The sequence below is a fragment of the Quercus suber genome, unplaced genomic scaffold (genome assembly GCF_002906115.3).
Source record: "Quercus suber isolate HL8 unplaced genomic scaffold, Cork oak 2.0 scaffold_54, whole genome shotgun sequence".
NCBI lineage: Eukaryota > Viridiplantae > Streptophyta > Magnoliopsida > Fagales > Fagaceae > Quercus > Quercus suber.
The window spans coordinates 1185916-1213227 of record NW_027069519.1 but is presented as its reverse complement, the minus strand read 5'-3'; the positions used below and the strand labels follow the sequence as shown (position 1 = coordinate 1213227).

The 27312-nt window shown below is 36.5% G+C and overlaps 1 protein-coding gene across 1 annotated transcript; it reads left to right on the top strand.

Moving 5' to 3' along the window:
• LOC112010834 (protein ACCUMULATION AND REPLICATION OF CHLOROPLASTS 3, chloroplastic) lies at positions 1-27312 on the top strand. The gene is made up of 17 exons (XM_065772161.1): positions 1-136; positions 4338-4402; positions 4556-4690; positions 5176-5268; positions 5422-5556; positions 6998-7046; positions 15636-15748; positions 15835-15906; positions 16175-16285; positions 18459-18640; positions 23014-23277; positions 23364-23452; positions 23614-24017; positions 24289-24393; positions 24497-24634; positions 26725-26891; positions 27010-27312. Exons 1-17 carry the CDS (start codon positions 1-3, stop codon positions 27080-27082), a joined length of 2331 nt encoding a protein of 776 aa, XP_065628233.1. The 3' UTR covers positions 27083-27312.

Sequence of the window (27312 nt, the reverse complement as noted above, 5' to 3'; positions counted from 1 at the left end):
ATGAATCTGTTAGCATGGAATTGCCGGGGGCTTGGGAAACGCCGTGCAGTTAATGAGCTTGGCGATATTATCCAAGCAAAAGATCCCGAGATTGTGTTTTTGTCAGAAACTTGGTCCACTAAGAAGCAAATGGAATGTATTAAAATTAAGTTGAATTTTACTGGGTTGTTCACTGTCAATAATGACGAGAGGGTGGGGGATTGGCCCTTTTGTGGAAGAATAGTAATGTTGTTTGGGTCGATAGTGTTTCTAGATATCATATAGATGCCATTATTAATGGTGGAACAAAGGATGCATGGAGACTGACAAGTTTTTATGGTGAGCTGGATACAAATATTTGTAGTGAAGGTTGGAATATGTTACAGATGTTGAGTTCAAAGCCGAAGCTCCCATGGTGTTGTTTTAGGGATTTTAATGAGCTTCTGTAAGTGGAAGATAAAAAAGGGGGTGCGCTGCGAGCTCATAATCTCATGTAGGCCTTTAGGGATGTTCTTGATTAGTGTGGTTTTGTGGATTTGGGTTACTCGGGTCCGAATTTTACCTGGCATGGGTGTCGTAGAGGTGAGCTGATATGGGAGAGATTGGATCGTGGAGTAGCTAATTATGAATGGCTTGCTCGATTTCCTACAAGAAGGATTAGACACTTGCATTGTTTTACTTCTGATCATCGCCTGATTCTTTTGTCCCTTGACTCAAATGGGAAGCACCAACGATGGAGACGTAAACCTTTTCAGTTTGAGGCTATATGGTTAACTAGTCTGGATTGCAATGATGTTATTTCTAGAGCTTGGGCGATAAACCATGATGGTACTCTGATGCATGTGGTATCGAAAAAATTGAAAACTTGCTAGAAGATGTTAACTGCTTGGAATCGAGACCATTTTGGAAGTGTGTTGAAAAAAAAAAAAAAAAAAAAAAAAAAATTTTAAAACTTACGAGGTTATATATATATATATATATTTAAAATTTTGATAAGTAAGTGCAAACTTGATTAACTAGAATGAGAAAAAAAAAATAATAAATGAAACAGTACAGGTCGTATACTGTAAGGGATAATCAAACAAAAGTACAATAATCTAGAAAATACAGTATACTAGAAAATGAATGAGCACTTAGTGTAGCCATCCAAGCATGTACAAGTTATGCAAAAAACTCAGCTTGGAATGTTGTTACATAGTGAGAGTTGTGGACAATATGGAGAGGAATATTTGGACTTCTGAAGGTTTTAAATGCCCTCAACATGTAATAAAGCAGATATTTTTGAGATCCTCTTGTGAAAGAAATTCATGTTGCTGATGAATCCATGGAAGATTGATTTGTTACTGCTTTGTAGTTTGCATATTCGAGGCTTATTTTATTGGGCTTACATGTGAAGTGAAGTCCAATTTAAGTAAAATTCATGTGATTTTAAAGGTCTAGTTATGTGTTTCTTAGGGTTATAACTGTTTTTTTATTTGGGTTTTTACTTAATAGATTATGGTCAATTTGAATTTAGGGGCAAAATTATAATTACTGCAATCCCTACGAATTAAGGGTATTTTGGTAGTCTAGAATTTTCTTAGAATTCCTAAGTATCTTAGGTTTATTTTCTTTGACTTCAAGTTAGTCTTTTATTAGGTTTTTAGTTTATTAGTCGAACTAGGAGTCTTAATACTACTAGTACAAAAAAGAGTCCTTATATGTATTTGTGCTTAATGTGCTCAAAGAAGAGATGAAGTTGATTAATGCAAATATTGAACGTTTTGAGTATTGAGGCATGTTTTGGCCATCTTGTATTCTTTTCTCCCCTTCTCCTCTCTACTTCTCTTTCTTGAGCTGTTCATGGATACTGTTCATACAGCCCTTAAACCCCATAAAATTCTCTCTTTCTTGTTCTTTATAATCCCAAATCAAGTCCTTTATTTTACCTATTAAAACCTAAAACCCCACATTTTCTTCTACCAAATAGCTATCAAATAACTTATCAAACCATCTTTTAATCCCCAACACAACCCCATAACCCTCTCTTCAACCATTCTAAACCTTAGATCCAAATATTCTCCTAATGTTAATCCCCACAAGCTCATGTAGACAAATTCCCCAATTTTTCATATGTCAATTCCTCTTACCTATTTTTTCAATTTATAGATGACATAAACTCTAGGAGCTACTTTTATTTATTTTTTATTATTTATTTATTTTTTATTATTTTTTATAAGCAAAATAATTTTATTCAAGAGGAAATGATTCACATAGACAAGATGTTTGCCTTCCGTAAATTTCTTAGGTGTGAAACTAAATATGTGGTCAAATTATCTTTGTATTCTATACTTGAAATGTGCTGGGATCAGTCAATTATTTTGGAAATTTTCATACTTCATTATGTAAATGTATATGAGATATCCATCATGATCAACTTGTTGCAGGAATATTCTCATGAAAGATTCAATGAAGGTGCAATTACAACAAAGCAGGTCCGGGAAAAGTTTATTCTTCTTTCATGTTATACCTGAATCTCAAGATTCTATCATACTTACTCTTTTACTAATTTTGTTGAGTTGGGCCCTTTTTTTTTGGAGATGTTTCACTCTGCACCTCCAGTTTTATTTAGAACTCTTAATATATATCCCAAAAAAAAAAAAATTAGGCATGACTACTTTTAGTTGAAATACAACTGAGACAATTACAACTGGAATATCTTATGAGCTTCCACAACCTAATTGTATGGGTAATATAAAGATGAAAATGAAGATAATATCATTAAAATCATTACAATGAAGAAGAAAGGAATATGAAACTTTAGAATCTCACTGAGTCTTGGGAATCTTACCTAGATGAAATTTGGAGTCTCACTATAAAAAGAGGGGGTGTGGAAAAAGTTTGTTGAATGAAGTTCTCCAATTGTCGCTAGGGGATAAAAAAAAAAAAAAAAAAAAAAAATTTCTTCAATTGTCTCACAAATTTGCACTTAGAGGAACAATTTTATTGCCAGAAAAACCAATGGGGGAGAGTACTTGGGAGACTTAAGATGCGATCAGGGATGGTATTGTTACTTTTTTTAGAGGGCTGTATTTGGAAACGGAGACGTGGATACCTTAGCTTGGAGGAGTATAGTTTAGGACCTGGATAGAGAGTATGTGCATTGGGCCTTTGGCTAGAGAGGGAATTTACTAAGGAAGTTGTAGAGGTGCTTAGACATCTTTGTGGGGATAAAGCACCGGGTCCTAATGGTTTTTTGTTATTTGGTGTGTTCTGAGTGATGCCGAAGCCCGTGCAGGAGATGGTGGTGTGTTGGATGGGGAGCTTTTTTTTTTTTTTTTTTTCATAAAAGAGAAATTTTATTGAAAGGAAATAAACTTACAGACACAGAACAGAGTTTAAACGATAAAACAGGAGTGACTAAACCCTTGATTTAAAGTACAAACCAAACTGAAAGAAATAAACACATAACAAAAAAAAAAAACAAAAAAAAAAAAACAAAGCTAAACAACACGAGTTGGCCAAGAGACTACAAACATAGACTTCATGACACCAAAAAGTAGGCCAAGCTTATTTGCAGCACACCACATGGGTAGAAACAAAACCCATGGAATTCCAAAAGAGGCATTGTAACAAAAATGTGGGGCATGTATTATAGTATATCTCTCTCTCAAACTAAGAAGCTCCCCTTTTTGCCAAAATATCTGCATAATTGTTGGCTTCCCTCCATTTGTGCTCAACACGAACCACCCAAGGTTTGGCTAGGAGCCACCCGGACGAGCATGGTTACACTCTGCTCAGTAGCGTGAACAATATCTAAATTGCATCTATGATACTCCCATAGAACCCAGATACCATCTGACATCCCATTGGGATCAACTCGAAAGTGATGAGGCAGCGCCACATGGTTAATCACATGCTCAGCATGTGTACCACTAATCTTAGGTTCCAGAATGACAAGGATTTCAGGATGATGGTTATTCACAAGATCTTGAGCATTCATGCGAAAACGAACATTAGCAACACCTCTAACATTACAGGTCACGATCTTCATTAATGATGATGGAGGATTTGGGTTGTGACTCTTGGGAAGTAAGGGAGGGATTTGGAAAGCTGTTCCCCTGTGCCTAATGTGGTGTCTTTGGAGGGAACAGAATGCTCGGTGCTTTGAGGGGCAAGAATACAGTGTGGCAAAGCTGAAATATCTGTTTCTGCAGTCTCTCTTAGTCCTTTCTTTTTTGTTTTTGTGCTTTACTCTATGTATACAGCCCATGTACTTGGGTAGCACCCATTTTTCTCGTTATAATGAATTATTTACTTATAAAAAAATATTCATCACTTCAAATAATCTATTGCTCCATTGGGTTACTTTTTTGCAGATCTTACTCCAAGAATTGTTGAAGCTCCACTATCTGTACAATCAGTTCCAAAACCTATTATTCTTGTTTGTACATTCCTTACCTATTACTCTTTTATTTATGAGTCTATATCTGTTTGGATTAATTCTGTGCCTATTTTTCACTAAACATTGATAAGCAATTCTATGAAATACTTACCGGCAATAAATACTTATCTGCTTTATTTTGTTCTTCTCTAGGTTGCTAGTGCAGGGGATGAATTTGATCACGTTACAGCAGTAGATATTCTGAGGACGATAAATTCTGCAAATGGATTTATCGTTGTTATTATTTTGAAGCCATTCAGCTTTGAAGGTCAGAAGCGCCAAGATGAGGTATTGTGTGCTTGGGTACTATGACATGCATGCTCCTTTTAAAAAAAATGTTAGTTACTGATGCAAGAGGCAATAAGTAGACAGATTTATTGTTTCTCAAAAAAAAAAAAAAAAAAAAAAGAGTGGACAGATTTATTATATTTTATTTGATTTTAAGTATCAGGAGCAATTTTGTAATTGATCTTCATTAATGATGATGGAGGATTTGGGTTGTGACTCTTGGGAAGTAAGGGAGGGATTTGGAAAGCTGTTCCCCTGTGCCTAATGTGGTGTCTTTGGAGGGAACAGAATGCTCGGTGCTTTGAGGGGCAAGAATACAGTGTGGCAAAGCTGAAATATCTGTTTCTGCAGTCTCTCTTAGTCCTTTCTTTTTTGTTTTTGTGCTTTACTCTATGTATACAGCCCATGTACTTGGGTAGCACCCATTTTTCTCGTTATAATGAATTATTTACTTATAAAAAAATATTCATCACTTCAAATAATCTATTGCTCCATTGGGTTACTTTTTTGCAGATCTTACTCCAAGAATTGTTGAAGCTCCACTATCTGTACAATCAGTTCCAAAACCTATTATTCTTGTTTGTACATTCCTTACCTATTACTCTTTTATTTATGAGTCTATATCTGTTTGGATTAATTCTGTGCCTATTTTTCACTAAACATTGATAAGCAATTCTATGAAATACTTACCGGCAATAAATACTTATCTGCTTTATTTTGTTCTTCTCTAGGTTGCTAGTGCAGGGGATGAATTTGATCACGTTACAGCAGTAGATATTCTGAGGACGATAAATTCTGCAAATGGATTTATCGTTGTTATTATTTTGAAGCCATTCAGCTTTGAAGGTCAGAAGCGCCAAGATGAGGTATTGTGTGCTTGGGTACTATGACATGCATGCTCCTTTTAAAAAAAATGTTAGTTACTGATGCAAGAGGCAATAAGTAGACAGATTTATTGTTTCTCAAAAAAAAAAAAAAAAAAAAAGAGTGGACAGATTTATTATATTTTATTTGATTTTAAGTATCAGGAGCAATTTTGTAATTTCATAATACTCTAGAATGAGCTATGCTAACAGTCCATTAGATCTTCTTTTGGGTTTTATTTAAGTTTGTTATTTAGTTGGGCTTAGTAGTAAAAGTCTAAGAAGTCCAAGTCCAAGTCTTATTAGGGTTTTAAGAAATCCTAGTTCAACTAGGATTAGGTATTAGTTTTCTATTTAAAGAGTTGTAATGCTTTCTATGGAGATAATTAATGTTTTCAGAATTTAAGAGCTAGGAAGCTTTCTTATGGTTTGTGTGATGCAACCTTCTCCAATGTGTGATGCAAAGGAACCCTAGGTGTGATGCTTAGGAAGTCTAGTTGTGATGCCTAGAATTATCCATTTTCTTTAATTATACTATTCACGGTTACTATTCACATAAGTGTTCACAATAACCCAAATCCTGATTTTAACCTTTGTTTTCATTCCCAAATCCTACTAATCCTTGTCCCCTCTGGAAACCCTATAATCCCTGTTATTCTCTAGCCTATTCCCCATCAAAACCTAACCCTAATTCTTCAAAACCCTAGCTATACCAGATCTGCCCCTAGTGTTCTAAATCAGATTTTGTTGTTCCCCCTTGTCCTACGTCAGTTACGAACTTGAGTTTACTTCTGTGATATGCCATGAGTGCAGTACAACTTAAAAAGTGGTCAAAATTTATCGAGCTTAAATTTTGATGTTAAAAGATAATGCAAATTAGAGTTGTCTATGATGTGAACTCCACATTAAATTCATATCCCACCAGGGTGGAAGAGTTGGTTTAGGCTCTGGAAAAGGAATCAGAGGTCCCAGTTTCAACTCCCCCGGACCTTTAATGCACATATTTTGCAATTATTGCATTTATACCATGATTGGAACACAACTTGTCAGGGGGTAAAAAGTATGATTGGAACTCATAAAACCCTTGTCGCTCCTGGAGTGACTTATAAGAAAAAATAAATAAATAAGAAGAAGAAGAAATCTGTAGTTTTTGTTCATGGTTTATTAGAAATTATCTAAGATAATGCATCTTCCTGTATCTACTCTCTAGTTTTTTTCCTTGGTGTATTAGATTATCCACAGCATTCTTAGCCTAGAAAATTTCTAGGTTGTCAGCTTAATCTTTTCATCAGTTTCAAACCTTCATTTTGTTGTGATCCATTGTGGTTTAGATATTACACAGCTGTGGAGATATTAAGTTTACCATTATGATTCATGAATAGTTTGTCCTTTTGATTAACCTTTATTGTATCCTAAACATTGTGAATCTATACTTAATTTGCAGGTTAAACGTTTGGTAGGAAAGCTTCAGGAGCATACAAATTTGTTTATTGGTGAGTGATGTGTCATATCTTGTATTATAACAACTCTGTTTACTGGTTTTGCAGTGAGCATTTGTTAAAAGAATTGAATAAATCAATTTTATAAAATTCATACCGAAGATCGAAATATACCATACTGATTGACCTAGTTGTCAAAATGCGAATCCTATTATGAATCAATTTTTATTTATTTATTTATTTTTGTATCATGTATCATATCATATCATATATTGTAAAATATAAGAACACTTCATATAATTTATAGAAAAATTATAGATATACATTTATAAAAGCTATATTGCTTATAAACTTGGGACATTATCAACCAATGACCAGTTTTAATTAACACTTACTATTATAATGAACTAAGGCAAAATGCATGTAATAAAAATAAATATTTGATATGGGATAATATTTTCATTGTATATGTACACATTTAGTTACATTAAACTAATTTTTTTCATAAGTCATTTAGTTATATTTTACTGATAAATCAAAATAAATAAATAAATAAAATTATGTGTGCAGTCACATGGCCTTAATCTATTTCCTTATAATATATAATGCCTGTCCATAGTCCATTAACACAAAGTAATCCAGTACGGAGTTTCTAAATTTGCTTAATCCACATAAAATTACCGACCAAAAAAAAACATTTAACCTAAGTCAAAAGTTGGAGATAACCCACTTCTTTGGACCAGGAGTGCCTCTTGTGGTCCCCATGATTAGAGTGGGGAAAAAAAAAGGAGAGGAATCAAAAAGGACCAAAAAGAGAGAAGTGAAGAAAAGAATAAATGAAAAAAGAAGAAAGGACAGGAGGGGACTTAAGTTGGAGAGATTAGATATGAGAAAGAGAGACAGAACCTGAATTGGATTTGAGAAAAAATTGGTGAGGAGAGAAAGAGTTATACTTGAAATATGAGTTAGAAAGCTTAAAATGATCATGTTTTATTAGGCTTAAACTAACCGCCTAACAACTTTCAAAAAATCTACAAACAAATAGTAAAAGACCAATATAAACCCACATGTTATTTATCGAACAATATGTCTTTTCATTGATTCGGCACAATTCAATTAATAGACATGTCTAATTGTACCAGTCAGGAGAAATCTGACACCAATGTACAACATGACACTATTTTGCTCGATTCGACACAAATCATCTATTGTCCAATACTAGCTACTATGCTGGCTGGAATGGATGAAATACATTGTACTGGTCGCCAAAATGCTATGTAAACCCACTTGAAACAAACCGGTTTAAATAGGGTGTTTGAGGTGTTTGGCCGGTATACTTATTTTGGCTAATAGTTATACAAACAACAAAGCCATAGTCTTGAACATTTCATCTACACTTATTTTATGATCATATGTTTCTTGATAGCCCAAAATCAAATACAATATAGCATAACTAGCCTATGGCAGCTTTGTAAAACTTTCCCTTCAACTTAATAGGTATTCTACGATCTCACAATATTTTTGATTCGCTTATGCACATTATCCATTCTTCTCTTATCCTATGATCCACATCCTCTTCAGTCCTCAATCCTTATTTATCTAAGATACTGAAAGTAATCACTTTGGTATCTCTTGACCATCAAATTTTTAAAACTAATACATCTTTGTTTCTTTGTCTATGTCAAATTTTACTCAACGTTGCAGTCCACACAAAGAAAATCACCTTCTTGGACACTTTGTGGTCCAAATACATTTGCATGGAAGTATTTTATAGTACTTCTCACATTCATAGTGTGAATGAATGCTAAACATCGCAGTGCTACTAGTTCTCCATCTCATGCAATCAGCCCTTCTAGAAGAGAAATATGAGAATATAAGTAATCTATCAGAGACTCTACCCCTTCCATCCCCAATGGTAGAAATTATGAATCAACCTGAGATTTCAATAAGAAGTCCCATCCACCCATATAGAGAACAATAGTACATTCAAGCTTTCTTTATCCTCCACCATTGAAAATAAATCGAGTTATACCTCTAGGCTGTCCGACATCACTTTCATGGTTATGAGATTTCTATGGAGAAGGATGCTTTATGGAGGAGGTGGTGGATGCCAAATATGGTAGTCTTTTTTTTTTTTTTTTTTTTTGGGGTGGGGTGGGGGGGGGGGGGGGAGGGCATTTGTGTTGGTGTCTAATCTAGTGCAGGGGCCTTATGGAGTATGTCTTTGGAAAGCATTAGGAAGGGTGGATGTGTTCCGTGGTTGTGTCAGTTTTAAGGTGTGAGATGGCTCTTCAATTAAAGTTTCGCATGACCTGGTTTATGGAACCTCTAAAAGATGACTTCCCGATCTTTATGGCATCGCTTCACATAAGGAGCTTTAGTGGCTGAATTGTATCTCTCGTAGAGACATTACCTTTGGAATGTTAGTTTTGTTCAACTGGACATAATTAGGAGTTGAATCAGTTGCTTCTTTCTTTGATCTAATCTATTCTAGACTGCAAAGACTGAGGGAGTAGATCAAATTGCTGGAATCCCTCTTCCAAGAAGATTTTCGATGGTAGATCCTATTATAGGGTGTCCTTCATTCTACTACCCAACTCTCTTTTCCTTGGAAGCCTTTGTGGAAGTTGAAGGCACCAACAAAGGTTAGTTTCTTTCTCTGGATTGCAGCACTAGGTACTATCTTGACTACTAATAATTTGAGGAGGTGTTTAGTAGTGATTGATTGTTGCTACATGTGCAAGAGGTATGGAGAGACAGTTGATCATTTATTCTTGCATTGCCCCACAGCTTGAGAGTTGTGGAATATGGTGTTTTCAATATTCGAAGTTCACTAGGTTATGTGGAGTGGGGTTGTTGATCTCCTAGCCAATTGGCCATGCAAGTTCAACAAGTATAGGTTAAGGGCGATTTGGGTTGTGATCCCTCATTGCCCCATGTGGGGTATTTGGCAGGGAAGGAACACCACAAGATGCAATGTAGCATAGCCTTCCAAAAGCCAATATTTCTATGCCTTCCAAAAAACCCTGACAAGCTGCAAACAAATCGATAACCCTTTTTGGTATAACTCATTGGAGTCTAAATGAACAAAACACCATTTTCCAAAGCTCATAATCTATTGGACAATGAAGAAGAGGGTGGTCCACTAACTTCCCACACCTTTTACACATGCAGAACCAATCCAACACAATAGTACCTCTCTTTTGGAGATTTTCAGTAGATAAAATCATCCTTAGAGCAAGAGCCCAAGAAAAGAAGACAGTAGATAAAATCATCCCTAGAGTAACAACCTAAGAAAAGAAGACAACCTTAGGCAGGAACTTAGATTGCCACTCCAATTTCAAATGGAAGGACATGCTATTAGATGCGGATAGGGGGTGATAATAATTTTGAACCTTAAAACCTCTACTTTTGGTAGGTCTCCAATAGGGTCTATCCACCCCTTCACCCCTAACAAGCTTGGAATAAATAAGTTCCATAAAAGCAACGGGAGCTCCAGCTCCCAAATCTCAATCTTGGACTAGTCTAGAGAATCAAACATCCCAATGGGCCACTATTGAGGATTCTTCTACAATTGACTCTAAGTAACTTCAGGAAAGCCACCTTAAGAGGACAATCACAATACCACACATTAGGCCAAAAATTCACTCTAGTACCATCTCCCACTTCAAACTGAAGAAACCGGGAAAATGTCGACCATCCCTGTCGTATAAATTTCCAAAGATTCACACCATTGGGACCCGCCACAGTATGAGAATAGCCCCCCCTCCCCCAATCATTCCAATACTTAGCCTCAAAATCCTCCTCCAAAGATGCTCCCTCTTGATCCCATATCTCCATAGCCAGTTCCCTAACAAAGCTTGATAAAATCTTCTCAAGTTTCTCATATGCAAACCCCCAAATCAAACTGGTTCACAATTTTGCGCCCAATTAACCAGGTGGAATTTATGCTCCTTGCCAATCCCACTCCATAAAAATTTTCTCTGAAGTTTTTCATTACATTTGGCCACCTTCACCAGGATAGGAAAGAGAGAAAGAAAGCAAGTTGGTAGACATGAGTGTGCTTTTAATCAGAGTGACCTACCCCCCTTGGATAAAATAAAGCCACTTCCACCTTGCTAACCTTCACTGGAAGAGAGGATGTCTACATCCCAATAAAGCCACTATTTCTCCCATATTGCTCACTTTCCCCTATTGGGACCAACTCCAAACTTCCTAAGTTAATCTTGAGACCTGTTGTAGATTCAAACAACCAGAGAATATCCCGCAATTTTGCCATCGGACTCAAATCAACATCACAAAAGATTAAGGTATCATCTACAAATAGAAGATGAGACACCATCAATGACCTATTGCCTACAGTACCTATTGTGAATCTTGATATAAGCCCATCATTAACTGCTACTTGCAACAAACGACTCAAAGCCTCTGTCACAATGCTAAATAACATCAGGGAAAGAGGATCTCCTTGATGTAAACTCCTAGAGCTCCCAAAAAAGTCACTAGGACTGCCATTTATCAAAATAGAAAATCAAACAATAGAAATACAAAACATTATCTACTTCCTCCATCTTTTTGAAAACCTGCATTTCTAAATACATAAGAAAGTCCCAAGACATGTGATCAAAAGTTATCTCCACATCCAATTTACACAACACTCCTGGAATCTCTGCCTTCAATCTACCATCTAAGCACTCGCTAGCCACTAAAACGGAATCCAAAATCTACCTATCTATGACAAAGGCATTCTGTGTCCAGAATAATTCCATGCAACACCCTTCTTAGCTATTAGCCAACACCTTAGAAATGATGTTGTCAACTCCACCCACTAGCTAATTGACCTAAAATCTCTTACATCCATAGCATCCACTTTTTTTGGAATGAGAGCAAGAAAGAAGCATTAAGGCTCTTCTAAAAAATGCTTGGGTGTGAAAATTTTGAAACAACTCCATAATTTCCTGCTTTAAAATATGCCAACATGACTAAAAGAAGTCTATAGAAAAACCATCTGGACCTAGAGCCTTATCTCCATTAAAACCTTGGATCACCCCTAACACCTCATCCTCCTCAAAAGGTCTATCCAACCAAGCCACTTCCTCTTCAAATTTACTGAAGAACTCCAAATCATCCAGCATTGGTATTTATTCTCTCCATTCTCAGAGTACAACTGCTTATAGAACTAAGAAATTCATTCTAAGAAATTCATTCTAATATGGAAACCAGGTTTGATGTCAACTCACCATTCACCATAAGATTATCAATGGTGTTGAACTTTCTGTGAGAGTTTTCTATTTGATGAAAGAATTTAGTATTTCAATCACCCTTTGTAAGACAAAGAGTTCTTGATTTCTGCCTCCAACAAATTTTCTCCAAAAGAGTGGTCTTTTTCAACTCACTTTTGAGCCAATCCTTGTCTTACTTTTCCTCATCAGATAAGGGGCGAGTTTCTTCAACAGTGTCCAACTCAAGCAGGCCCTTCCACAAATTGTTTTTCTTCTCCTCCACATCACCAAATTCTTCCTTATTTTATATCTTCAAATCATTCTTTAAAGCTCTCTGCTTATTAGCAATTCTATAACTAGGGGGTCCCTAGATATGATAAGAGTCCCACCAAGAACTCACTTTCTCCTGGGAAAGCACGGGTGCGGCTACATGGTAGCCGTACCCGTGTCGGACTCATCTGGGATGCGTCTCACACGTGTTTTTTTAAATCCGATACAGCCCGATACATTTCTTCTTCTCTCTCTCTCTCTCTCTCTTGTTCTGCGTTTTTGCCGTTTCTGAATTTTTGTTCTCTCTGAAGCCTTCTCTTCTTTGCAGATAGTGAAGAAGATGAATTGCTTTTCTGTCAGTCTTCCACTAGCCACTAAATGCTTGGCTGTCAAGTGTGAAGTGTCATTGTTTACCATTATATGAAAAATGCTTAGCAATATATAGAAATTACAAATAAAAATATATTTAATAATTAATTAATAAATGTATCCCCACTACACCCGTGCCCTACTTTTTCAAAAAATTTTGTGTTGCCGCACTGCACCTACACCCACATCCATATCCATATTCGTGCAGGAGCTTCCTAGCTTTCTCCACAAACCCTTTGCCTTCAACCATATGTTCTCAAAAAATGGTCTTTTACCCTTTGGAAATTTCCCCCTTCTAACAAAATCAGAAAATGATCTGAGAGTAGTCTCTCCATCCAACATTGATTAACAATAGGTAACTTGTCCTCCCAATCAGGTGACAACAGAAATCTGTCAAGCCGAGATTGCGACACAACCTCATGAGAATTAGACCACGTGAAAGCACACCCTTCCAAAGGTAAGTCTAACAAACTATGATCTGCAATAAAGTTCAAAAACTCATGCATAACAAGAATAAAGGACTCAGCACCAAGGCGCTCTGACGGAAACCACACCGTGTTAAAACCACCTCCCACACACCATGGCACATTCCACCAACTTCTAACCCAAGCCAACTCCCACAAATGCAGTCTGTCTCTGTCAGAAGGCCTATAAACCCCAGTAAATGCCCACTCAAAATTGTCAATCACATTCTTGAGAGAAACAACCTACTACCTCTAATTTTTCCACATGAATTCTTAAAAAAGATGTGCATGAAGTCGGTAGATACCTCATTAACATAACAGTTGCTCTTTTTTCTTTTTTTCTTTTCTTTTTCTTTTTGTGGTCTGATAAATATATGCTGTGAATTAATTATATTGCTAATCAACTTGCTAAACTAAGGCTGCGTTTGGTTTGGCTTCAAACCACTTCCGGAAAAGCATTTCCGTAAAATTGGAGTGTTTGGTTGATTTGGAAAATTCAGTCAACTTCAAACCATTTTCCCTTTGACCGGAAAATAACCCAAAAATCCTGTAAAACCATTTTCGTTCCTATTTTCACTTCAAATGACTTCTGAAAAAAGAGAGAGCGAGAGGAAGAAGATCACACGCACCAGTTCGACGATCACGCCTTCGATGTCGCCAGCGAACCCCGAGCTCCAGTCCGACGATCGCATGCACCAGATCGCACCGGTCTCGTCACCAGCGAACCCCGAGCACCGCGCTGATCGATCTCGCCCCCGCTCGATCTCGCCTCTGCCGCACGTTCTCGCCTTCGACCCACCGATCTTCGACCTTCGACCCGCTTGATTCCTGTGTGATTTTTTATTTTTGTTGTTGTTGTGGTGGTGTGATTTGGCTGAGAAAAGTTTATCTGTGATTATTTCATTTTCTGTAATTTTCTGTCATAAACTTTGGCTGTGGATTGAGATTTGGCTATGATTTTGAAATTTTTTGCAATAAAATTCATTTGGATGCTGAGAAAATAGCTGAGAAAATGCGAAAAATTTGTAGGAAAATAGCATTTTCAGAATAGAACCAAACACATGAAAATATTTTCTACAACAATTTTCATAATACAACCAAACACTTAAAAATATTTTCCTTTTTTGGAAAATAGCATTTTCGGAAAATATCTATTTTCCAGAAAATATTTTACGGGAACCAAACACAACCTAAAATTGTAATTTTTGCCTACAAGTTCAGGCTCAAATTGCAAATCCACCCCTTGTTCTGAATTCTTGGGTTCAAGATTTGTTGGGTGAAGATGCATTCAGACTACAAAAGATTTTATATTCCTAGCATCTCTCTCTCTCTCTCTCTCTTTGTGTGTGTGTGCGTGTGCATGGGTTTGTGTGTCTACCATTGTTTCTGACCAGGGCAGAGTGTACTTATGATGCAGAGTCTGAACAAGGTGTTGCACAGGCATTGACATTAGTAAAAACTGGTCATGAGCTCTCTCTCTCTCTGAGTTGAGAGGAGGCCCGGCTACCTCGAATTAGCCACAAATTCTGTTTTAGTTTTCATTTTCTAGGGACAGTATGGGGGGATTTCGAAGTTTCTTTATTGAATCTAAGTTGTTTCAGTTGGTGATTGAGGAAGGTGGGAAATCTTTCTCCCTTAAGATCTTTGAACGGGGAAAATACTATATGCAATCGGTGTTTATGGGCAAGAGTGCAACTCTTTGGACAATGCGGAATCTGGAACACACCGTGAGTGGGGTTAGTCCTAAGCAATTCTTCACGTTCAGGGAAGGTGATACTGCTTACACGATGCAACGGGGATCCAACTCATTTGGGCAGTACTTATCAGTGACAGAGCTTAAGGTAGGAGGGTTGCGGCGAACTATCATTATTCTTGTCGGAAAATTACTACAAGGTTGGAGAACTTTTGGGATTGAATTAAGAAGGCTTTTGGAACCTTCTCAATATGCTTTGGGTGGATTGAAGTTTGTACCGTATAGGTTCAAGCAAATCCCAAAATACCAACCTGCCAGGTCTTATGTGGAGGCTGTCAAAGCTCCGGTACAGGCAAGGTTGAAGCATGTTCAGCAGACACTCAGCGAAGAAAAGATTCAGGCTGGTACCGTGAAGAATTTTGTGGAATTTCCGAATGATAATTCTCGCACACAGGTAGCAGATTTTGAAACTCAGGCTGGTAGCTTTCCTCAGTCAGCCGTGGGTGGTGGTGAGGGTGGGAAGGGTGGCATTAATGGCAAGAATAAATTTGAGGAGAAAATCCCGGAAGGAAATAAATTCAATATTTCCTTTAGGATAATGCATCTCATTTTTTTTCATCCACAGATGTTGACACCGACATGCTACTCAGAAAGGATTTGGTTACTCTGGATGAGGCTGTAAAGACTGCAAATAATGCTGTTCTATTGGCTATTAATGCCATATCTGTTCTTATATCTGTGAGTTACTTTTCTCTGGTATCTGTTTGGCTCTTAAAGTTTTTATCAGCCTTGCTGTCTCTTGATTATACCGTGGACATTTTTAGGAGAGACACAGAAAATTTATTGATGTATCACACGGTGATGTGAAAGAAGTCCAAGTTTCAGAACTTACTAAAGTAAGTTTCCAAGATCATTCCCTCATGCATTGGTTATTGATGGATTTAATTTACCACTTTAAATTCATGTCTTGTTTTTCACTTAGGCTGTTCCTCATGACTTATGATAATTTAGCTACTTAGATTTGCTGTATTATATTCTGTTCTAGCTTTTTACAGGAAGAAACATTACAATTGTCTTTTATTTACCAATTTCCTGTTTTGCATCTCTTCTCCTTTCTGTTATTTCAATTCAAGTATTTTGTATGGCTAATGCAACCATTTACAGATTCTTCAAAGCTATAACGAAGCAAAAATTGGATTTGGAGCTGGTTACAATGCCAAAACTTCAATTTTACAATCTCTATATGACTGTCCCTTCCTTGGTGTTGGTGTAAAGGTATGATCAAAGTTGTCAGTTCAGTTGCTCTGGTTGTATGATAAATAAATTTTTATTTCCCTCTTGTAGCTTTCTTTGCTATTAGATTCTCTAATTATAAATATTTCTCTTGTTATTATATATCTCATTAGGGTATGCATCATTAAGTTTTGAAGCAAACCACAATTTTAGCCTGCCAAACTTGAGGTTGGTTTCTATTTGGACTTCTAATTTGAGCAATGCTGAGTCTAAATTTTACAAATTGTTGCAATATCAACTTTCCATTACCCATTTATTAGATTTTTCTGAAGGAATAAGCATTTGATTAATCACATGCTTTAGCATAGGTGTCTGGCCATGCGCGAGGGGAGGGGGGCCGGGGGGGGGGGGGGGGGGGTGTGGGGTGTGTTGGGGGGATTATTTGCCACCCCCAGTTTGGGTTTGGTTTCTCTTTGGCCCCTGAACTGCCTATTTGAAGCAATATTGAGCCTAAACTTTACTAATTGTTGCAATGTCAACCCTCTTGCTTGTGTGACCAACTTTAGCCATGATGTCTGGCCACAGGTAGTATCAAAAAATCTCTCTCCCCCCGCAGTGACACCAATATTGGCAACACAACAGTAGCAGCACATCCTTCAAATTCAGGTAAATGATGAGAGCTGATTCCAATCACAAATAGGCAGCTTGTATCGAGTATCAATGCCAAGAAGCAAGTGGATGCTACAATTAAGTACACTTTATTTTTCTATAAACTGCAATTAGGTACACAAACAATGGTCCAAGGGCACAAGCTATAGAATTGAATTATAAGTCATGAAACTTGATCGTTCCCAATGAGGAGGTTTTCTCAGCCATGAATTGTAAAAGGTCAATCTTGTTGACCAAAAGCAATTTCGTCTACTCCAATTGTAAGCTCAAGTTCTCCCAATTCCTTTTTCTTTTTCATCGATTCCAGCCAATTAAAATCCAATCATTGTCAATGCAAACTCCTCCCAAACTTCAAACCATTTATTTTTTTACCGTTAAGTCAAACATGGTGGGTCTTGAATCCACAAACTCACTTCCACCGTACTTCTTACAAAAGAATGAGATACCATTTGAGCTAGAGCTCATTGGCAAAACATCTTCGGCTACAGGATTTGAATTCAGATTCTTCCAACTCAAGAATTTCTAACTTCAAACCCATTTTATTTTACTTCAAAAAAATCTTTGTATGTAACAGATAACAGTGGTTCTTTGCTCTTTCATTAGTTCCTATTTCTTTATGGCAATGAGCTCTAGCTTAAATAACACTTGCTCCCCCTGTAAGACAAAGGTGGATAGTAAGGTGTTGTGTCCAAGATTTACAAGGTGAAAGTATAACTTACACCCCCTCCCAAAAAAAAGTTTCCATTTCTTTGGTCAGTCATTTTGTGCTATATTCAGGTTTTGGTATTACAAACTGATTNAGCCATGAATTGTAAAAGGTCAATCTTGTTTCCAAAAGCAATTTCGTCTACTCAATTGTAAGCTCAAGTTCTCCCAATTCCTTTTTCTTTTTCATCGATTCCAGCCAATTAAAATCCAATCATTGTCAATGCAAACTCCTCCCAAACTTCAAACCATTTATTTTTTTACCGTTAAGTCAAACATGGTGGGTCTTGAATCCACAAACTCACTTCCACCGTACTTCTTACAAAAGAATGAGATACCATTTGAGCTAGAGCTCATTGGCAAAACATCTTCGGCTACATGGATTTGAATTCAGATTCTTCCAACTCAAGAATTTCTAACTTCAAACCCATTTTATTTTACTTCAAAAAAATCTTTGTATGTAACAGATAACAGTGGTTCTTTGCTCTTTCATTAGTTCCTATTTCTTTATGGCAATGAGCTCTAGCTTAAATAACACTTGCTCCCCCTGTAAGACAAAGGTGGATAGTAAGGTGTTGTGTCCAAGATTTACAAGGTGAAAGTATAACTTACACCCCCTCCCAAAAAAAGTTTCCATTTCTTTGGTCAGTCATTTTGTGCTATTTTCAGGTTTTGGTATTACAAACTGATTGAGAGAGAGAGACACAGAGCTGGTGTGCACCCGGGGGGAGGGGGGGGGGGGAGTGAGAGAGAGAGAGAGTATTTGGATTAATGCCTCGTTTACTTATTCCATTCCATTAATGGTGGCTTTTTTTTCTTTTTTTTTCAATTTTATTGGTAGGACTTGAATGGCATGGTTATATGCATCCTTGCAAGTTCAGATACTGTCAACAACAGTGATATACATGCCTTTCTGTGTACTTTCCGTCAAATTACAGAATACACACAAAGCATTATTTTATCTGTTACTCACGAGCCAAATCTGGAGCCCAACCTGCTAGTAACAACAGTTCTTATAGTAGGGTGAGATGTCATTTATATAAGAGTGTTTGCTAATGTTGCCTTAATTCTTGGTTTGTCTGCTAGTTTATTGTTCCTTAATTAAAACTGTACTGTTTCCTTGACCATCAATCATCATGAAGTGAAATTCATATCATAAATTTGGCATCAATTTTAATATTATTCTCTTCCACATCTTTGAATTTTAAGGAAGGTACTATTTTAATCTTATAAAATTAAAAAATCTTCAAGGTGCATTCTAAAATTTATGTTTTTAACTTAGTTGTTAGATTGTCATTGTTGTTGCTGAACTTTTGCTAACCTTTTTTCTTGGTAAATAGAAACATTTTGATAACCAGTTGCTACAAAAGCTGAAACTGAGCAAAATGTCAACTTTATATTAGAGCATGATCAATTGAATTTATATATTGACTTTTATTTCTCTTGTTCTCTAACTTTTTTTAGTGTCATCTTACATTTTTATGATCTTCGCATCAGAGATATTTAAAGAAGAATCCTGGAAATTGTTGCATGTTGTGCAAATTTCCAGGAGCCGGAATTTGCTGATATTAATAATATCTCATAGTTGTCATCAACAATTCACAGTCACAATTGAATGTGTTTGAACCAACTCACTAGGGCTATTCGATATGCTAATTTAGTTTAGGGTATTTTTTGAGAAGTTGAAATTGTGTGCATGGCCATGACCCATTCTTCCATGTCATGTGTTTAAACTTGAGAAAAAACCTAAGATCTGATACCATTTTGTTTGAAGAGTTTAAGCCTTGAGCATGGCTATAAGTTCATTCTTTAATAAGCACTGGTTGGACTTGGGAAAGATTTTTCAAGGTCTCCATCTCACCCCCTATCCAACTTTGTTTCCTATGACCATTTGTCTCCCTAAGTTTGTCTAGTAGGCCTTGTCAATACCTGGCTGGAAGATAGCTATGGAAGAAGAGAGGTCAACCCTTCACAAGAATGGCACTTTAGGATTTAGTACCTCCTCCCTCAAGGAAGGCTATTGTTGGCTGTCGTTGGGTGTATATTAAGCTCTTGAAGGCTTGTCATCTGGTAAAGGGTGTATCCAAAACTATGGCATTGATTATTCTGAAACATTTTCCCTAGTTGCTAAGATTGTCCATGTTTGCATTTTCATTCCCTAGCTACTAATATGATTGGCAGTTATTTCTTACATGGTGATTTACCAAAGGAAGCCTTCATGGAGTAACCGCCTAGGTTTTTTGTTGTTCAGCCAGAGTCTAGGAAGGTTTTTAGGCTATGCAAAGCCTTGTTGGCCTTAAAAAATCTTCCAAAGCATGGTTTGGTAAGTTTAGCAACATTTAGGGGGGTGTCCATGAGTCAAGTCAGTTCAAGTTTAGGGTGAACCCACCATTCAACCTGATGGGTGTTGAAATTTTAGACTTGTCATTCGATTCAGTCAGAATCAACCGCCAAAGCTTTGTAATTCCTTTGGTCGGATCAGTCAAACCTGTCTCAGGGACAATGGATTGTTAACGTGTCATGCACGGTGGTGAATCGTGAGATTAGACCAAGATCTCACTAGTTTCAGTGAGATCTTGCCAGATTTGTTGAGATCTCCCCCAGATATGGGGGAGAGCTTGGCTGATATGTTGAGATCTCCATCATATTTGGCAAAAATTAGCAGAAAAAGTTGAAGAACGTGGCTCACAGAGAGGGGATGAGGAGAACGGCAGTGTTTTCAGTTGAATTGGTCCAATTGGTTCTCAAACAGTGAAAGCTGCCACTTGACTGGCCAATATCAGTTTTACTTGACACAGACCTGCTGTTGACCACCACACTGCTCAGATCGAGCAGGTTTCAATTCGGATTGCTCTAGGTCGGTTGGTTTTTTTGGGTCTGGGTCTTATTGGACAGCCCTGGTGACGTTATTGCCAGTTTTGGAATGTGACGTTTCTCTTACACTTCTAAAAGAGCTTGTATTTACTTGATAGTTTATGTTGATGATATTATCATAATTGGAGATGACCAAAATGGGATGACTGAGAGAGATATCGTTGGTAAACTAAACCGCATCACCTTTACTTGGCCAGATATATCCTTTGTTGTCAACATAGCTAGTCAATACATGGTAGTGCCTTACCTTCCACACTAGGAGGTTGCCCTTTGCATTGTGAGATATCTTAAGGGCCATATTAAGCATACCTCACACACGCAGGTATTTGTCATCCCAAAAAACACTACCACACTACTCCTTGCACAAGAGGACTACTTTGGCCAATGCCCCATTCTGGGACTAAACTCTTTGCAGAAATGTTTATTTTAGAAGGCTCTAATTCTATTCCTTGATGAACAAGAAATACCCAATTACTTACTCAATAAGAAAAACTCTTTCCTTTGACACCGAGGAAACCCAATAAGGAAATTAAATCCAAATAAGAATTGAGGCAATTTCCAACAAACTTATTTTCATGACACATTTAAGAAAAAAGTTAATTTCATTTTTTTTTTTTTGGGTATATTATGCTTTATATACAGTTGGTGTGAAAAAAAAAAAAAAAAAAAAAAAAAAAAAAAAAAAAAAAAAAAACGTATTATTAATTTGATTTAAAGTGAATCTAGCTTTACGTGTGAAAGCTGATGTTATTGGGTGATTTTATTGTTAAATTTGTTACTAGCACTGAACAACATATAACAAAAATTTTAATTGAAATCTCAAATATGAATAAGAAAACGCCTCACTTGAATTTATTGACTTAGGCTTAAAATTGTATCAAGCTGACCCTAAGAAGAAGGAAAAGAAGAAGTTTCTTCTTGCGCAAAGGTTTCTGAACAGTATCCAAAAATAGTAATGGAAAAATAAAGAAAGAGTGAGAAGAGTGAATGGACAAATCTCAATACTCAAAACTCAATATTCCAATGTTCAATTGGCCAAGGTCTCGTCTTTGAATACAATTAAGCATATCTATAGAGACCAATTGACTGACTAGTCTGACTTAATCTACCAGGACTGAACTCCTAATTCATACTAGTACTAAAGGCCTATTGACTTAAGAAGACCCAATAAAATTCTTCTAATACTAATAGAATTTCCAGAATAATCTAGACCCAACATTATTAAGACAATAACCCTTAAACTTATATATATATATATATATATTTATATGAGTGCCAATGACATATTCGGGGCTTCCTTTGGATGCTAAAGTCAAGGATAGGGAGATATGGACCCCTGTTCTTGAAAAACTTCAGTGAAGAGTAGCGAGTTGGAAGCAGTTATATTTATCAAAGGGAGGTAATGTTACTTTAATTAAAAGCTTGCCAACTTATTTCCTATTCCTCTTCCCTATTCTGGTGGATATTGCTAATCATATTGAAAAGCTTCAAAGGGATTTTTTTATGGAGTGGAATTGATGAGTCCCCCAAATTCCATCTGGTTAAGTGGGCTCAGGTTTGTAACCCATTGAAGTTTGGAGTATTGGGGTGTTCGGAATTTGAGAATTTTCAATCAAGCTTTGTTAGGGAAATGGATGTAGAGATATGGAACGGAGACAACTCACCTTTGGAGGCGGGTTATTGACATTAAATATAGGAATGATTAGGGTGGCTAGTGTACAAACGGAGTATCGGAATCTTATGGTGTTAGTCTTTAGAGAACCATAAGACTATAACCAATTTCGTAGCTAAACTTTATCCTTGAAATTATTAACTTTTATTGGTTGCCCTCATGAGAACCCCCCATGAGGTCTTCAGTTCGAGTCCTAGGATTTCCCATACACGGTTCTTGCAAACAGGGTCGTATATTCGAAGTTTACTCTATAGGAGTGGGTACACAAAGTGGCCCTGCCTTGAAGAGGTTCCTTGTTATATATATAAAAACTATTGGCTTTTACTGTATGGTCTTGAGGGTGGGATTTTAAGATGGCAACTAGGCCGACTATGCCGTAAGAAATAAAGACGAGCAGAGCATTCCTTCTGCCGGTCTTTATAGGAGTGGGAGAGAGTGGCAAGATANTCTTGCTGGGTCTCATGTTAACAGAGGATCTCCATTGGATAAAGAGGAATTTTTCCTGTCCTTTCTTGCTCAGGTGTCACAAGTGGTCATGGAAATTTTCTTGCAGTTTACTCCATTTTCCCCCCTAGGCCATAAATATTTTTGAATGTGTGAAATTTCTCTCTGTAGCTTGAAAGAGAGAAGATGCTTTTCTTTGAATATATAATCCAGACAACCCGGAAACTTTCATATTGCCTGCTATATTCTAGTTGTAATCCTTCATGTGTTTGGTTTTTCTTGCAATCTATGCCTCATTTTCAGTGACTAGTGTGTGATATTGTTCAATTAAAGTTATCCCTCAAATTTAGTCTGGCTAATAAATTTTCTTTCCAACATTCTGATGTATAATTTATGTGATTACCAGTGATACTGGGCAACAGTCTTCTCAGAAAAACAGCAGCATATTGTCTACACTGGCCCAGCATTTCCCTTTTGTTTTTGATCTTCTAAGGAAACACCACCCGCAGTTCAGTGACATTCAGGGAAAACATTTACATGTAAATGCAAGTTGTGAAGGGATAAATTCAGGACTGACTCATGAGAGAGGAAATGGGATTGATGAAAACGGTACTGCTGAAGATTTACAGACAGTCTTGAGCAGAGATGATAATGAGTTATATGCTTCAAGGTTTGATTGCTATTCTCCTTTGGTTTAGTTCACTTAATGATATCTTTGCTATGAAGATCTATACTATTTTTCTTTGGATTTTGTAGGAATTATAATAGTGAATCTGAACAAAGTGAGGTTGGGTTAGCAGAAACCAGTACCAAGTCTTTCAGATTTTACAACGCAATTACTGAAGGTAGCACACTGTATCTTTTTAATCATTCTTATTGTGAATCACTAATTTGCAGTTTGAATTGCGCTCCCTAGACAATTCTTGAAACACCTGATTACTACATCTGATTTAGTCAAACGATTTTTTTTTTTTTTGAGTAATCATGTTTAAAATGCATTCTCTAGGAACTCCTGCTTTCCAGAGGGAGCCACTAGTTAGTTGGAACTTGGGGCCTGCATATCAGATTGCAGAGGAGTGGGCTAAAGAAAGAGCTACTGACACTGGAACTGCTCCAATAATTGATGACCTGAGCATCTTCCACCTTCCAGTTGGAGTTCGACCTTCAGATGAGTTGAGAGACAATGTTAATATCTCACTTACAACACAAAACCCAAATCCAGAAACTGATGATGATGTGAAAGCACGACCAACTGTTTATCCAAGCGTTTCTTCTTGGAGTGCATTGACTGATGCAGGCTTTGAAGTAGTGAAGGACTTTTATAATAGTGCATTTACTCTATTTAATGGAAAATATGTTGATGTCCCTAAGAAGCAAGGAGTTGTCTCTGTTCGTGCAGCATCTATGTTGGTAATCTGCAGCTCATGAAAATTGTTCTACATCATTCGTTCAAGTAGTTTGATATCTTGCTGTAATTTCAACATTAGAACTTAAATTTTTGATGATATCTTGCTGTACTTTATAGAAATGACGAAAAAAGTTCCGACATTTCTTTAAGATGATGTAGCCTAATGAAGTAGTTTGATATAGTCTGCTCTTCTATCTTGATGTTGACCTGTTTTATGCTCTCCTGAATGTTATGATTTCAGTTTTGATTGTATAGTTTTTACTTTTTATACAGGAAGCAGAAAGAGATTCACCGAAAAAGTGGAGTCCTATTGTAGAGATACAATACAGAGGAGGGATTTACAGGGGGCGATGCCAAGGGGGTCTTCCTGAAGGAAAGGTACTGTTCCATAACCTTAAAATGTTTGAGCAAATATCTTCTGCATTTGATTTGTTTCAGGACAGACAGAATGGAATGTCAGTTTATGAGTGAATGTGGACAGGGTCGTCTGGTTCTTGGAGATAGAAGCATATATGATGGTACGTGGCGCTATGGTAAGAAATCAGGTCCGGGTACATTCTACTTCAGTAATGGGGATGTGTTCCAAGGATCATGGAGGGAAGATGTTATGCATGGCAAGGTTTGTCATTTTCTTTTCTTAGATGATGGTTTTGTATAATAATGCTAGCTATGGGGTTCAAAGTAAGGTTTGTCCTTTATTTCAAACTAAAATTGATTCCTGACTAGATAGACCACTATATGGGTCATGTGATAAGTTCTACTCCACTTTACTGCATATCATATTTCCAATATTTCGAATATATTTTCTTGTTTACATGTTTCAATTATTGAATTTGGATATGCAAATTTTGGAAATACTTCTTAATTTGATGGAAATAGCATAGTTAGATTAAGCCCTTCACCACTGCATATATTTATATTGGAGTGATATGACATAATTACAATAATAAACTTAAGCTAACTTAAGAATAAAAGGCCAATATAAAACATAACATGTAACTCTAATGGCTTAGTGAGAATATCACCTAATTAATCATCCAAGCGAATATAGGGAATGACAACTGACAATATGTTTTGTCATCAATAAATCCCCAAAAAAGAGACAGTCAATCTCTATATGTTTGGAATTTTATTTTATTCCAATCTTTGCATGACTGGGAGCTGGAATCCCAATTAGTTTTTAGAACTATTATATGCAATCCACACCAATCCAAGAGAAAAGGATAAGGTGATTTGACTTCCTGCTATAGTGGTTTCCAAGCTAAAACCTATTGTGAAGCACTAAAAGCAGAGGGTCATAGTTCATTTTTATGGTGTATATGGAGGATCAAATCACCAAGAAGAGTCACATCTTTTTTTTTTTTTTTTTTTCACCAACAAGAGTGAATTTATTTGCTTGGACTGCAGAAAGGAGCAAGATTCTAACTATAGATAATTTGCGTAGAAGGGGTATTATGACTAAGGATTCGTGTTGCATGTGGAGGATGAGGAATCAATAAATCATTTATCCCTAAATTTCCTAGTAGTTCAAGCATTGGCATATGGTCTTTCGTTTGGTTGGGAATAATTGGGTGATGCCACAACTGCTACATGAAGCTATTCTAAATGACTAATACTACTTTGTTACTGGGGAAAAGAATTTTGTCTAATTGATTAGTAAATATATGTTTAATAAGATGCAGTACTCTAGAAATGATCTTATTATGTCGCTTTTATCTACATGAAGCCATCTGAAGTATGTAAAAAGTTAAACAATATCAGGGAGTTATGGATTTGAGTTCATTATTTCTGGTAAATGTATCATCGTGACATTGTAAATAGATTGCTTTATCACACCATAAAATCCAGTTAGGTGGTTTTTTCATTACTTTTTAGACTCAGACTTGCATGATCTGGACACATGGTTATGGATTTGAGTTCGTATATATGTTTTGCAGTTCATTTTGTTAATTGTAATGATAATTACATAATTACAACATATGGATTAAAACATGTGCATGGAAAGATTGAAAAATAACAATAAAATGAAAATTAGTCAAAGGACATGGAATCTACATTATCTGAACATTTAGTATTGGTGAGAATTGAGTAAATATTGGTGGATGAAAAGTTTTGCATTCGTAATTGTCTAAGTGGCTCTCACTAGAAGAATACTTAACATTTTCCTCAATTTGTGCTATCTCAGTTGGTCTATGTGCTAAATGGAGCTGAGCACATTAAATCATGAGGATTTGTAGAAATTTTTGTGGTCAATACCATTAAAATGGAACGCTTTGAACATTTCAACTCAAAGAACACAAATTTATCCCATTTGATAATGTCCAGATGCTTGCCTTAGCTGACTAGTGTTGCTACTGTGTAAGTTATGTTTATGTCCACAAAATTTTTCTTTTATCTGTTTTCAACATTCATTGCACTATGTATTACCATCATACATGACTTATCTTCATTTTTCCCAGGAGGATATTTTTTTTCACCTCATAAAGTTCACCAACCATACGTACTTCAAACCTGTGCATTTTTTGCTTCTTTAGATAGTGACGTAGTGGGCATAAACGCATAGAACTACACATCCTATTTATTGCTGGTGGTAAAATGTTTCCTTAATGGTTCTCTTATCTTTAATACAACTCACCAACATATTTTGTATCTTGAAGAATTCTTTGTGGGTTATCCTGAGATGCATAATAAATCTCTTTGGTCATGTAGGGTTGGTTTTATTTTCACACTGGGGATCGCTGGTTTGCTAACTTTTGGAAGGGAAAGGCCAATGGTGAAGGTCGTTTCTATTCAAAGTCTGGTGATGTCTTTTTTGGCCATTTTCAAGATGGATGGCGACATGGCCACTTTCTTTGTATTGATGTCAATGGGACAAGGTTTGTCTGCAATAGCTTCCCTTCTCACACTTTTCCCTGACTGAATAGTCTTGTATTGTTCCATTAACAGAAAATTCCTGTTAAATGATCCACTTCTGTCCAATCTGCATTTTTACAGGTCTCTTGAGATTTGGGATCAAGGTGTTCTTGTAAGTTGTAAGCAATTGGACTCTGATACTGATGTCAAATAATTATTGTTTACTCCTCTTGTTATGGAATTATATCCGCTTATAGATGTATATTTTCTCTTCGATTTTTCCTTCTTCTTTTTTCCCTTTTTGGGCTGTAATATACAAGGAAAAAAAACAGGAAGGCAATATTCTCACACATGCACCGACTTTGCCAACTTTGTTGTGTAGTTTTCCATCTCCATTCTCTCCCTAGCATTTTAAATGAATGTGTAGTTCTTTTTCTTTTTCAA